This window comes from Podarcis bocagei (assembly GCF_964188305.1).
Source record: "Podarcis bocagei genome assembly, chromosome: 13".
In the NCBI taxonomy this organism is placed as follows: domain Eukaryota; kingdom Metazoa; phylum Chordata; class Lepidosauria; order Squamata; family Lacertidae; genus Podarcis; species Podarcis bocagei.
In genome coordinates this window covers 33,531,171-33,544,233 of record NC_138138.1, presented here as the reverse complement: position 1 = coordinate 33,544,233, position 13,063 = coordinate 33,531,171, and the positions used below count along the sequence as shown (strand labels likewise).

The window sequence follows — 13,063 nt, the reverse complement described above, 5'->3', positions numbered from 1 at the left end:
CTGGCAAAAGGCTTGTTTTCTACTCCACCACCAAATGGAGTTAAATACCTCTGACTGTAGGGTTTCGAATGCTCTATTTTATTTGTTGCCTGGGTATTTTTTTTCACAATCGTAACATAGGCAAACATCTACCTCCTGAAAATCCCAGTGAGATAACAGTAGGGATTATGAATTATGCCCCCCAAACCCTCCAAAGGAAAACCCTCCTCACACTTTTTACTCCTTTAAGAGGCATAGCAGCAACAGGCATTTTCAAACTGCAGAGACCAAAAATCACACCAGTTTAAGTTGTCTTTAAAAGTGCTTTTTATTATGTGGTTATATCAAAACCCTGACAGATAATTCAGAAAATAATTTCATACACGTCAGATTAAGTGGTTTTACAAATCGAAGCGTGCAGGAGATTATTATGCAAAGCAAAAGAAAAGAAGAAGAAAATCAGTGTACAATTCTATACCCGCTTAGCCCCATTTAACGCAATGGGAACAGATATACTATATATATAGAGGATGTGTATATATAGGATTGTGCTGTTAATCTGCTTTAGGTGGTCTTCAATATTTATGCACATGTCTTTAGATTAAGGCTCAGCCAAAAATTATCTGGGTTGAAACTGGGGTCAGGGAGAGAGGACATTTCCACCACCTGCCACATGGCCCAAGGGGAAAACATAAGTCATTGTCATGTATTTTCATTCCCAGAGAATGTTGGGGGAGCAGAGGGAAAAATTATGGCTGCCAGCCATACGGAGGGGCATTGCAACAAGCAGTGCATTTTTCAGGGGGTACTCTAGTGTACGCAGTACCGCCACCTCTCTTTTTTTGTTTTTGTTTAAAAGTGTAACACTTACTGCAACAACTTCATGGTGAGTACTGGCACCTATTTTTCTAGAAAAACAAAGCACTTGCCACAAATAAGGCCTACATCCCCCACTCCCTTTGCCCTTCTTTTTGCAGTTCTCAGATAGTGATGAAATATCTCTTTTTTTTCCCCCCCCTCCATTTTGCTACCTGTAAAAGGGAAAATAAAATTGCTGTGGAACATTTGGGGCCAGCATTCCTTCAGATTCTTGACCCTGCATCTACAAATATAGACATAGACAATGTGGAAAAACCACAGAGATTCTTGCAAAGCGTAATTCTTGGCAGGCCACAACCTGACATCACTGGGATGGTGAGGTCTCACAAATACAGCACTGTGGAGGAAAAGACAGAAAGTGCATTCAGAAGTTAGTAGGGCACACCCTGATGTGGTTTCAGCCTCACATTGCAAAGCTTTAGGGTTAGCAGAGAATGTGGCTAGTCCACCTACAAACTAAAATAATGTAGCTCTTGCTCCATGACAAGAGCTATTCTACATGTTTAGAAAGGGGGGAATTGTGTGCAACAAATGTGGAAAATAAAGCTGCACTTATTAGAAAACCTGATGATGGAGGAATGCCCTGAGGGAAACAATGGGCAAAATGCACAGGAATATGCTGTTAACCTGCCTGTAAGTGACTTCAGCAATGAAGTGTGGACTATTGTAAACTATTTCTCTCCTCCTCCCGCTCTGTCTGATGGCAGAGAGTCTGCAGGGAGAAGGAACATTGGAGACTGCTGCCTGAAACAATGGCTTCATGAGTTTTTTATGGTGAGTTTGATAATGGAGACTATTGCTGTTATTCTTTACCCTTCCTTGAAAAACAAATAAAAAACTCTAGCTACTGTGAAATGTGGTGTTTGTCATAAACATAAGATTCAGAGGAGTCGAACAGTAAAAGCTGGGAGTTTGCAGGCCCTCCTTCCTTGGAGGTTTCTAAGCAGAGGTTGCATGGTCATCTGCCATGGATGCTTTAGTTGAGATTCCTGCATTGCAGGGAGTTGGACTAGATGACCCTTGGAGCCAACTCTACAATTCTGTGATTCTAGAATTGCAAAGTGTGGAGATGCATTTCCACAAGTACACAAGAAGAATGCAATCTGCTCTTGAGAAACGTGACATATCCCTCTAACAAAAGAACAACATGGGTTGAGATACAAGCCACATTCACACCATACATTCTTAAGCACCGTGATACCATTTTGAACAGTTGTGGCTTCCCCCAAGAAATTTGTGAAGCATAGCTGGTTAGGGGTGCTGATAGTTGTCAGGACACTTCCATCCCCTGCCCAGAGCTACAATTCCCAGAGAGGTTTAATCTCTCTTCCCAGGGAATGCTAGGAACTGTAGCTGAGGCCCTCGTGCCAAATGTGACTCTGTGGATCTCTTTATCCAGTCATCCCTGGGCCACATTCCTCACCAGCCCTGCTCATGAGTGCTTTTGCCTTCCTGGAACGTGTACTTGAACTGTACTGCTGGTACCTCTTGCTTGGCTGATGGAGGATCGAGAAGTGTGGTTATGGGTGTAGAAACCTCAGGTTTTTTGCATGGTTGGAATGGAGCCAAGTGAACAAAAGTAAGAGTCTCATCCATTGCAGCACGGCCCACTTACGTTCTTGAACCCTCCCATCACCGGCATGCGGCCTCTAGAAGGTTTCCCAGGAGGAATGTGGCCCCAAGGCCCCCACCTTTAACTATCTTCTTTTGCAGGCTAACCTTTCCTGTGCTAAGGAATCTAGGGATTCCAAAAACCACTCCATATAGATCCATTTTAGTCATCCCCTCCACCACCAACACCAAGTTTTAATTCCATCTCAGGCTGTCACATACCTTGATGTCCAGGACAGGCTTGGTTGTTATCCCAACCTATAGAATAGAGAGAAAGAAGTATTTTCCCCCCTTTAAATAACCATTCTCCCAATTCCCATCTTATAGTCTGAGAACCTTAGAAGGGGCAAGATTCTGTATATTTGTCTCTCCAATTTGTCTAGTTCAGTGTTTCCTAAAGTGGGTGATACCGCCCCTTGAGGGGTGCTAGAACAATCCGGTGGGGGTGGTAGTAGCCTCAGGTTGGTGAATAAAAATAAGGGAGCTGTGGAAGGATAAAGAAAGAAGATAAGCAAATTTTGAAAAACTGTTCATACATGTTTCATCTGTTGCCTACCTGATGCCAACCACCAGGTCAACACCTCCCCTGAATCTGGCCGTGCTGGAGGTGAGAGGTTTGGGTGAACCCTTTTTGGCCTTATCCAGGCCCAGGATGTAGATCACGGCTTGCCTGCCTATTGGGCCAATGGCAGGTGGTCTGTGACACCAGCGCCACCCCATGGGCTTTTAAATGCTTAAAGAAGGTAGATTTCCAGAGGCCACTAGTAAAACAATTTCTGAAAAGTGGGTAGTAGGCCAAAAAAGTGGGAACCTCTGGTCTAGTTCATAGTGGGAGGAGGATTTTAGAACTGATTATACACCCTATACAGAAAAGAAAACATGTTTTTCCCTCATCCATTTAGGATGGTATTGGATTAAGAAAAAATTCACACATCCAGTTTCTTCATGAAATTTACTTCTGCCCACCCACCCAATTACGTCAAGCCCAACCCAGACAGGGAGGGATGGGGAATTAGAACTGGTGCCCCACAAAATGAAAAGCCCAGTAACTTCCATTTGGTTACCTTTCCCCTCAAAAGCACAGTTGTGGTAGCTGCAAGTCCCCACTGACTTGGCATCTACAGTCTGGCCATCTGGGGTGTCTTCAACTGACGTGACCTTGAAAATCTCATAGGGAGGGACCAACACCTCCTCTTCTTTCAAAAGTGACATCTCACTTATATCAATCCCCTCGCAGGTGAACAATTTGAAAAAGGTTACAGTCTGAAACACTTCGGCCACAATCGAGTTCTCTGATGTGGAAGTGAACTGCCCAAACCTGAAGAGGTCATTGATGGAAAACTTCACACCAGTGCCCCTATAGACCTTAACACATTTGTGGTCCTTTCGTTTGAATGACAGGGTTGCCTGGGTTAAGAGGAAATGCAGGGACTTGAAAGGGTAGGCCTCATATTCCTCAGGCCCTTTTCCTGCTGTGCGGGTGGCAGCATTGAACTCCCTGTAGAGTGAAGGGTATGCTCCAGTGTATGCCCAGATAGCCACTTCAGAGAGCTCTTCCATATTCTTGGGGTATAACTTGGACTGGTTCTCCTGCCAATTAAACAGTCCTTCCTCCCATGCTTCCTTATAGACCTTAGACATATTCAGCTCACTTAGAATGAGAGACTTCAGGATGCTCTGCATGCTCTCCAGGCAGCCTTCATACTTGTCATCGAGGGAGTAATGTGCCATGTTCAATATCGGTTGGGATCTATTTGTTGACATTTCACTGGAGCCAGCCTGGAGCAAATTGATAATTGCATCATGTGAGTCATATGGCCTCTCAGAAAACATGTATGACAGTTTGCTGTTCACAACACAAGGCTCCCAATCCATTATGCAGACAAGAGGCTGCATCCTATGCATTGTTGGCTGAATGGTGAATCACCTCCACCACATGGCTTCACCTCAAGCAGAGAATGGATGAGCTTAAAATGTTCAAACAGGCTGGCCTCATTTGAATCAGGAGCAGGAGACTGGTCCAACCCAAAATGGGCTTTGGAAAGGGTAATATGCAGAGGAGAGCAGGAGCCTGAGCCTCTCCTTGTTTGTAATTTACATGCTCTGTATATCATTACTTAATGGGGTGCAGCATTATTCAAAGCCCCATGATCCCTGGAAGGTAATAATGCACATCACACACAGCCAAGGAGAGGTCTTGCATGCATATCATGTTTAGGAACTGTAGATTATATTTGGAGACACATTGACGGGTCTCTGTGGTGTTGCCTCAGCTTTGGAACTCCCTGCCCCTTGAAATCCAGCTGATGTCTACATTGTCTTCCGTTAAACACCAGCTTGGAGCATTTTTTTTGTGATTGCTGTTGAGGTTCACCTGTGATATACTTTGGCCATATATTTTCATGGGTTTTATAGATGTGATTTGATTAATTTACTGAAGTTGTGTACTTCACCCGGACATCTTCATATTAAAGGAGCTATACAAATGCTTTAAACAAATAAATAATGTGCAGTCAAGAAGATACCTTGCTGCTGCTCTGTTTTTCCAAATTATGTGCCCTGCATGTAATTTCCTGACAAGAATCAGGGGCTTGTAATCCAGCACTGTGATGTGTATTCCATTAGGAAATGATGTGTGACACACCAGGTACAGCTGAGGTTAGACTTCCCATCTTCTCATCCACCCTCCACTATCAACTCCTATATCTCCCTTCTCTGAGAAAAGTGGGGGCATGACAGCAGCATGGGTGGTGAGTATTTGACTTGGAAAAAAGTCCCGTTAGACAGCCTGCTCATTCCTAACAACACCACCCAGACAGCTTCAAAAAAACAAAACAAAGGCTATTGTCTTAGTTTGGTCAGTAGTCATATAATGCAAAAAAGAAAGAAAGAGGCGTGGGACATATAACCTGAGACAGCTCACAACTGCATACTCCATTCTCTTTCTAAATTCTGTTTGTCTCTCAATTTCACCATCTTTAAGAATCAGTTGTGAGTAAAACAGAATAAGACTCTGCAAGAGCAATCATTTGATCACATATTAATCCAATGTGTATAGGGAACTTTTGCTGAACCCATGGACCTTCTTGCAAGGCCTAAGTGCCCATAGCCATCTCCTTAGCACTGCCAAGATTTACCACAATAGATTCCTTCCAAACTTGGGGCAACCCTTGGGTTAGAGAAAGCCTAGCTTTCTCTAATTCAGGAGTGGGGGATCTTTGGCCCTCCAGATGCTGCTGAACTACAACTCCCATCAGTCCAAATATGGCCTGTAGCCAGGAATGATGGGAGTTGTAGTTCAGCAACATATGAGAGGCCAAAGGTTCTCTGCACCTCCTCTAATTAGTCGTTCTTTGTTCATTAATAGCCACACAAAGCAGGGAAGGACATAGGACTTACCTCGGTAGTCCCTTGAGCAGATGACACAATGAAAGCAACTAGCAGAAATGTAACATGCTGTGGGTTCTCCATCCTGATGCTCCACAGTATGTCCACAGTTGTACAAGAACTGTGTCAGATAATGTAAGTTGACTGAAGCAGTGGATATCTTTGAGGCTTTCACCTATCTGGAAATCCTGCCCCAAACTGAAGAGACAGTATTGTGACAAATGAGGATCTTCCCTCTTTGCCTTCCAAATGTAGCTTCATGGTGCTATAAAGCCACAGTACAGCTCATATGACACAAGTTAGAGCCGTTAGGAAGATTACAAGATAGGTAGAGCATGTGTGCTGATAAAGCCACTTCCTCATGACATGGGGACATTGTATATTATCTCAGTGGTCTCTGACCATGTGCTTGTCCGTTTTTTCAGAAGTACTTGATGCTGCTCCCTAAAATGGCTCCTTTGCACCATCATGGCTGAGGCCTACTCCAAGTTAATGCAAGCAAAATAGTAGTGAGGCAGCGAATCATTTCTTTCAATTAGCCAGTCCATCAATCAATACCTTTATTATGGTCATAAGACCATAATAGGTCAAAATTCAGGTCAAAATACATAAAGCAAATAGCTGTATACAAAATATGCAATTTCTCCAATTTAACTAAGATAGTCAGCTTCATATGGGCATGCCAGTTAGGAAAGGTTAAGTCACCTGTTTGGTGATCTGTTGGACCTGATAAACAATACATTGTCAGTCTTTCATCCAGACACCCTGGCAAACTAGTCAGAAGAGGGTAAGTTATATGACATGTCACATTGGAATAAAACGTAGTGTATAAACTCATGAACTCCCACCTTATTGGGGCACAATCAATTTGGAAATGGAATATTCAAAAATCTGCTGATTTATTTATTTATATAGGCTTATATCCTGCACAATAAACAAAGTATCTCGGTGGTAAGAATCACAGCCATAAACCAGCATCAGAATGCTTAGTAAACGTCTTGACACTGATACACAATAACTGGTGGTTGAGCTATATAAACAGAATTGTCTTAAATAGGCTTTTGAAACAAACTACTGGTGGTGCCTGCTTAACATTAATAGGCAAAGACTGCCACAATCTAGGTGCACTGCAGACACTCTAAGTACCCCATTTTTTGTAGAAGCGAAGGGAACGCAATGTGGTATCCTTAATAGTAATTAAAAGGTTTTCTCCCTTGGCATTTTGGTATAAGAATTGCAGTGTTTCCACGTATCATGTGGTTCACTGGCGATAAAAAGTTTACATTTCAGGCAGAAGTTACTGTTGTGGAATCACCTTGTTAAATACAAACATAGGGGAGGCAGGTGCACTCTGTGCATGCTCATGGGATATATTTCTGACACTTGTAATTCTTAATCATATCTCCACTGGGTCAAGTTAAACACCTTAGGCTGTGTCACACTTTGATGTAGAATATTGCCTGCATGTTTTCTTTCTCAGTCAGTGAACTTTTAAAAACAAACAAATCATGCATTGGTTGGCATATATAGTTGTACTGCATTAGATCAGGCATCCCCAACCTGCGGCCCTCCAGATGTTTCGGCCTACAACTCCCATGATCCCTAGCTAACAGGACCAGTGGTCAGGGATGATGGGAATTGTAGTCCAAAACATCTGGAGGGCCAAAGGTTGGGGTTGCCTGCCTTATATTAAGTCCTCCATTTTACATGTACCTTATCACAAATTTATTCTTGTCATTTATGGGTCCATGACTTTGTTATTTCTCTTGAGTGGCGATTTTAACACTGATTTTCCGGGGTCTACCTTATCCCACAACACAACACAGGATTGCTATGTTTGCATGTATTGAATGCGCTCTCTCTCTCTCTCTTACACACACACACACACATACACACACACACACACACACACACACACACACACACACTCATGCCTCTGGTAACACCTCCAAATCTGTTAACATATCAGCGCATCATCTTATGGGGTGCATGGAGGGTAGTGATTTTAAAACGGTCACTGAGATGGACAGATTGCCACTATCACTTAAGCCATTATGCTTACCCGTTCCTCCTCCTTCTGTTTCCTTTGTTGATTTCTATCCTGGGGGGGGGGATTGGAGGGCAAGGTAGGGATCTAAATTTCCCCCCTAGAAACTTACAGTGGAAGTAGCTAAACTGTGGCTGACCAGATGTTGATGGACTATGACTTGCATTAGCCCCAGCCAACATGTTCAGGAATGAAGAGAGTGGTAGTCCAGCAACTCTTTGGTTCCTTGGGCACAACTGCTGCCTCTCACACACTTTTGTTTAATAACATCCACTGGCAAGCATCACAGCTGCTAACAGACGGCAGCCATAGAAACAATCAGGGCAGAGCTGAATGGTGTGGAGAAAATGGAGGGGATCAAACAAGATGTGCATACAAGGCCAGTTCCAGCTTTGAGGGGACCGTCAGCCAAGTGCTCACAAATACCTGCAGTGACACTGTGTCAGGAACATTGTGTGACATTGAAATGGTGGCTTGCAAACTCAGATACCGGAACAAGTGTCAGTGCCAGGGAACTGGGCCTGCATGCACTTGTTTATTAAAGAATTGCTGGCCCATTTGAGTATAACAGGGGATGGAGGAAATCTATCAAAGGGGGCACCTAAGGAAGGGGAATGACACTGACTCCACCTTTCCCACTCATTCTTCCACCACCTTACCTTGCCACTGCTTTGGGATGCTTTAGTCATTTTCCCTCAGCCCAGGCAGCAATGTTCTAAGGAGCACCAAGTTGTTTGTGTCTATTGACAATTTTATATTTCCCAGTGTTGCTCTAAAGCAGAGGTGAGGGATCCTGTGGCCAGGAGCGCCAATTATAGGGGCTTCACCCACAATATTTTTGTTGTGGATGCTCAGCACCCACACTGCAGGACCCCCCCCCCACACACACACACACAACTTCCAAGGTCTTGCAAGGTCTCAGAACCCGACTTCCAGTGGCACCAGAAGTCAGGTTCCAAGGCCAGGGGGCAGGCGTGGCGTCATGACGTCATGTCGTAATGTGATGTCACACCCACTGGCCACCCATAACCTGGGGCCCAAGTTGGCTCGCCTACCTGTGGCCCTCCAGGGAGGAGGATACAATTCCCATCACCCCCAGTCAACCTGGGCTGCCCAAATAGCATTTGGCCTGTCAGGTACAGTTTTCCTCTGCTCAATATTATCCCTTGAATTGACCAGTGGCAGCCTGTACCTGACAAGCCAAATGCTATTAGAATGAAGAAAATTTCAGAAGGTGGAGAAGGAATCCTACCGCAAAGACCAGAACTCTGGAGATTTGATTAGGTACCCTATCATTGTCAAAATTACTGTTCTCGTGTTGACCACCTGATGTCAGTAAATCATTCGCAAGGCCAACATTATCCACACCTGAAGGATGCTATTAAAAAAAAGCCTGTTGTTTAGAGCCAAATCCAGGGGTAGACAGCATTTTGTGTGGTCCTTTCCCCTTTATATTTTAGGCTTGATTTTTTCAAGTTGATACCCCCGTGGTCTATAACACAGATATACATACCAGTGACTCAAGCACATTTGATTACATCTGTAGGTACAAAGCTATCAGTGAGAATTGTTTCAAAAGACACCTGCACTGGGCCTAAACATCCAGTCATCCTGAGTGGAAAATGTGAAAAGGTGAAGAGAATTTGCTGTGTTGAGGCACTGACTGACAAGAGGTAACAAAATGGAAACAAAGGCACTACAGCAGGCAGAAGAGACTCTTAACCGGCCAGTCTTTCCTTCTATAACCTGACAAAACTGATGCAGGACAGATAATATTTCATAGATGGAAACATGGGGCTTCACATAAGGAAGGGATGTTTTGCCTTCCAGAAGGCATTACCACTCATGTTGCTGCTTTTTCTGCTGTGCCATAGTATATACAATGCACATTCTATTAATTGCAGCATATACACCGACCCAATCCCTATTCCTCATGAATTTTATCACTCAGGAGACCTTGTAATCGGTGACATTGCTGCTCACATCTTCTTCTTTTATGAGACTCTCTCTTTCAAGGAACAGCCAAGACAGACTATGATTGGCAAACCGGTGTAAGGAAATACTTTCTCCCTTCATTTTCCTTCTGTAAAAATGTTCCACTCTTGATATCTGAGAGCAGAAAATCATTTAAGCACTATGGTACTTGAGAAACACTTGGTCTAGCCTTCAGGGTGAAAAGTAGTGTTCCAGGGGACATTTAGTTTGTTCTGTCATTTTATTTTATCTGTCCTGCTTTTTTCCTGTACCATCTGGCACATTTTATGAAGAATTTATCTTACAGACCCTGTGCATTTTTAAGGGGCTGATGCAGAAAAGCCTGTCTTGAATTACTCTTTGATGCACCATTCTTGCGCTTTAAGAACATTAACGAAATGGAGTGTGTCCGGAGGAGGGCAAACAGGATGGTCAGAGGTTATTGCATAGGCCTTATAGTAAAACAAAACACTGCACCACTAGAGACCTGCCTCTCCACACATTCCCTGGAACACTGCCCCCCCATGGACCCCTCTCTCTTGCGTCACCTCCTCTCCACTCTGAGCCACACAGGGCTCCCTGACCTTTCCTAACCAGCATCTGTTTTGCTGGGAACACTTGAAAGAGCTGGGTATTTTTAGCCTGAAGCATAGGAACAAAATATAATTGAAAAAAATTGAAAAAAATAATTGAAAAAAATAATTGAAAAAATTCAAATGGTTTGTGTGCACTGCATAATGTGATCAATTACCTGTCTCTCCCCCCACCCCACTCATATCTTATTGAAGTTGGCACCTCTGGCCAGAAGAAGAGAAGATTATAGGGAAGCATGACAGCTGACTTCAAGTATCTGAAAGACTTTCATTCCCTGTAGCTCAAAGGGCAGGCTCAAATTTGTAGAGAAGTAAACTTTTGGCTGAATACTAGTCGAAACCTCCTAACGATAAAGGCTGTCTGATACTGTAATCAAATATCTTATGTGCACTGGGCAGTAGGCTGAGTTAAATTATTTCCAGGGTCTCTCAACTCCTTCCTCTAACTCTGTCTCCTCCATTTATTCATTAATTTCAGAACATTAAAAAAGGAGTTGTGAAATTACATGGTGGGTGTGGATGTGTAGCATGCCATTGTAGTAAGTTAAGTGCCCTCAAACAGATAGAAAACAGTAAGTAACTATTTCCATGGCATTGTTAGCTGCCAGCTGCCACAGGACAAAAAAGCTATTAAAAACACAGTTAAAGCAGGCACATCAAAAGTTCGCAACTCTACTGTTCTGCGAAAGCCTTCAAGTACATTTTTAAACATTGTTTGGCTAAACCTCTAGTAATTTTCATTGCAGTTCAGTGCCAAAGAAATACCAGCACATCTTGGCCTTGGCATTTGCCATAAAAGAGATCAATGAGAATCCCAGCCTCTTACCAAATGTCACTTTGGGCTTCCATGTCCTCAACAGCTACTACGTTGCAAAGACAACTTTTAAAGCCACCCTCAGCCTGCTTTCCACACCACATAGGTTTGTTCCCAACTTCAAGTGTGATACTCAGAACCATTTAATTGCTGCCATTGGAGGGCTTGTTTCTGAAACCACTGCCAATATGGCCACCATCTATACCACCTACAAGACTCCACAGGTAGGCCATATGCAAAAGCTATGGATATTTCTCAACTGTGGCACATAATCCAGTCATCCAATGATTAAGATGTTTATTCATTTCCTTGGAATTGTGACTGAAATGACCCTGGTCACTCTGGTAGATGATCTACACCAGAATTAGAACAGAGGGGAATGAGACCTTATGATCCCCAGTTTTTTTCTGGTGCAGCAGTCACAGAAGGTGGTGCTGGGAAACCACTCTTCCAAACCCATGGACCTATGGGTGTTACAAGGATCAGTTTTGTCTCCCGGGATTTTACAAATTTACATGAAGCCTTAAGGACCACCTTCTTCCATGAAACTGTTTGAACAATGCATTCAACACTGGAGACTCTGTTTCAGGCCTCCTCGTTGCAGGATGAGCAGCAGATGGACCTGAGGCAAAGCTCCTTTTCTCTTATGGCATCAAAGCCCTGGAATGGCTTCCCAAAGCAGAGGTCCTAGCTGGTGGTTAAAGGGAATGTAAACCTCAAAATGCAAGGTTGATCTTCAAGGAGTAGAAAATTATCAATCTGTAGTTGTAGATTCTGACCTGAATGGCTGAATTTTGTATTCTTCAAGACACATAAAAAGCAAAGGTAGCTGTTTTGGGAAGGCAGGGACCTTCATTCTCCATGACTGAAGGTCTCACAGGGGCAAGACCTACCCAAGAAGTGTAGCTGTGCTCATGAGGCCTGACACTGCTGTGCAGATCCTGTTTTTTCTCATAATAAAGAGTTCACTTCTTTCATGTGATTTACGGCTGGTTTGCTCCTGATACAAACTGGATTTTTGCAGTTTTATCTTTTATAAAATGTGTTGGGAGGACTTTTCCCTGACAGTACTTTAACTAAACAAGCCTTCATTTTAAAAAAGAAGCCAGTTTTTATCTTTTATGTAGCAGAGCAGAGCATAGATGATTGAAAACGAATAAGGAAACATGTTCTTGGAACACAACTGAAAGATTCTAACCTATTTCTTTCAGCTAACTTATGGATCATTTTCTCCAGTCCAAGGTGACAAAACACTATTCCCTTTCTTGAACCAGATGGTCCCAAATGAAGCATACCAGTACAGAGGGATTGCCCGCTTACTTAAGCATTTTGCATGGACCTGGATTGGACTCATTGCTGTGGATGATGACAATGGAGAAAACTTTTTGCAGACAGTGATGCCCATGCTTTCCCAGAACGGCATCTGCTATGCTTTCATATTAAGAACTCCAAAGCGAACTTACCTGCAAGAAATGTTAGAGTCATTGGTAACTCTGCTAGATCAATATCCAGTCCTCACGGACAGGAAAGTCAATGTCTGTCTCGTATATGGAGAACCTCCAGCTATACAAGTTTTGAGAATGCTGTTGTTTACAGCAGAAATGTCTGACTTGCCACCTCTGGGTAAAGTATGGGTTGTTACATCTCAGTGGGAATTTGCTTCTTTATCTGCTCAAAGGATTTGGGATACAACCCCCTTCCATGGTGCTTTATCCTTCACAGTTCACTCCAATGAGCCACCAGGATTCCAAACATTTCTTCAAATTGTAAGACCTTCCT

At 43.3% G+C, this 13,063-nt stretch overlaps 1 protein-coding gene across 1 annotated transcript; it reads right to left on the bottom strand.

Annotated features, from left to right (window-relative positions):
* Positions 1 to 300: 300 nt before the first annotated feature.
* LOC308572615 (erythroblast NAD(P)(+)--arginine ADP-ribosyltransferase-like) lies at positions 301 to 6,101 on the bottom strand. Its single transcript, XM_081168815.1, has 4 exons — positions 5,869 to 6,101; positions 3,534 to 4,248; positions 2,692 to 2,727; positions 301 to 1,195 (listed from the first exon to the last, which is right to left on the bottom strand). Exons 1-4 carry the CDS (start codon positions 5,938 to 5,940, stop codon positions 1,182 to 1,184), a joined length of 837 nt encoding a protein of 278 aa, XP_081024941.1. The 5' UTR covers positions 5,941 to 6,101; the 3' UTR covers positions 301 to 1,181.
* Between the last annotated feature and the right edge of the window lie 6,962 nt (positions 6,102 to 13,063).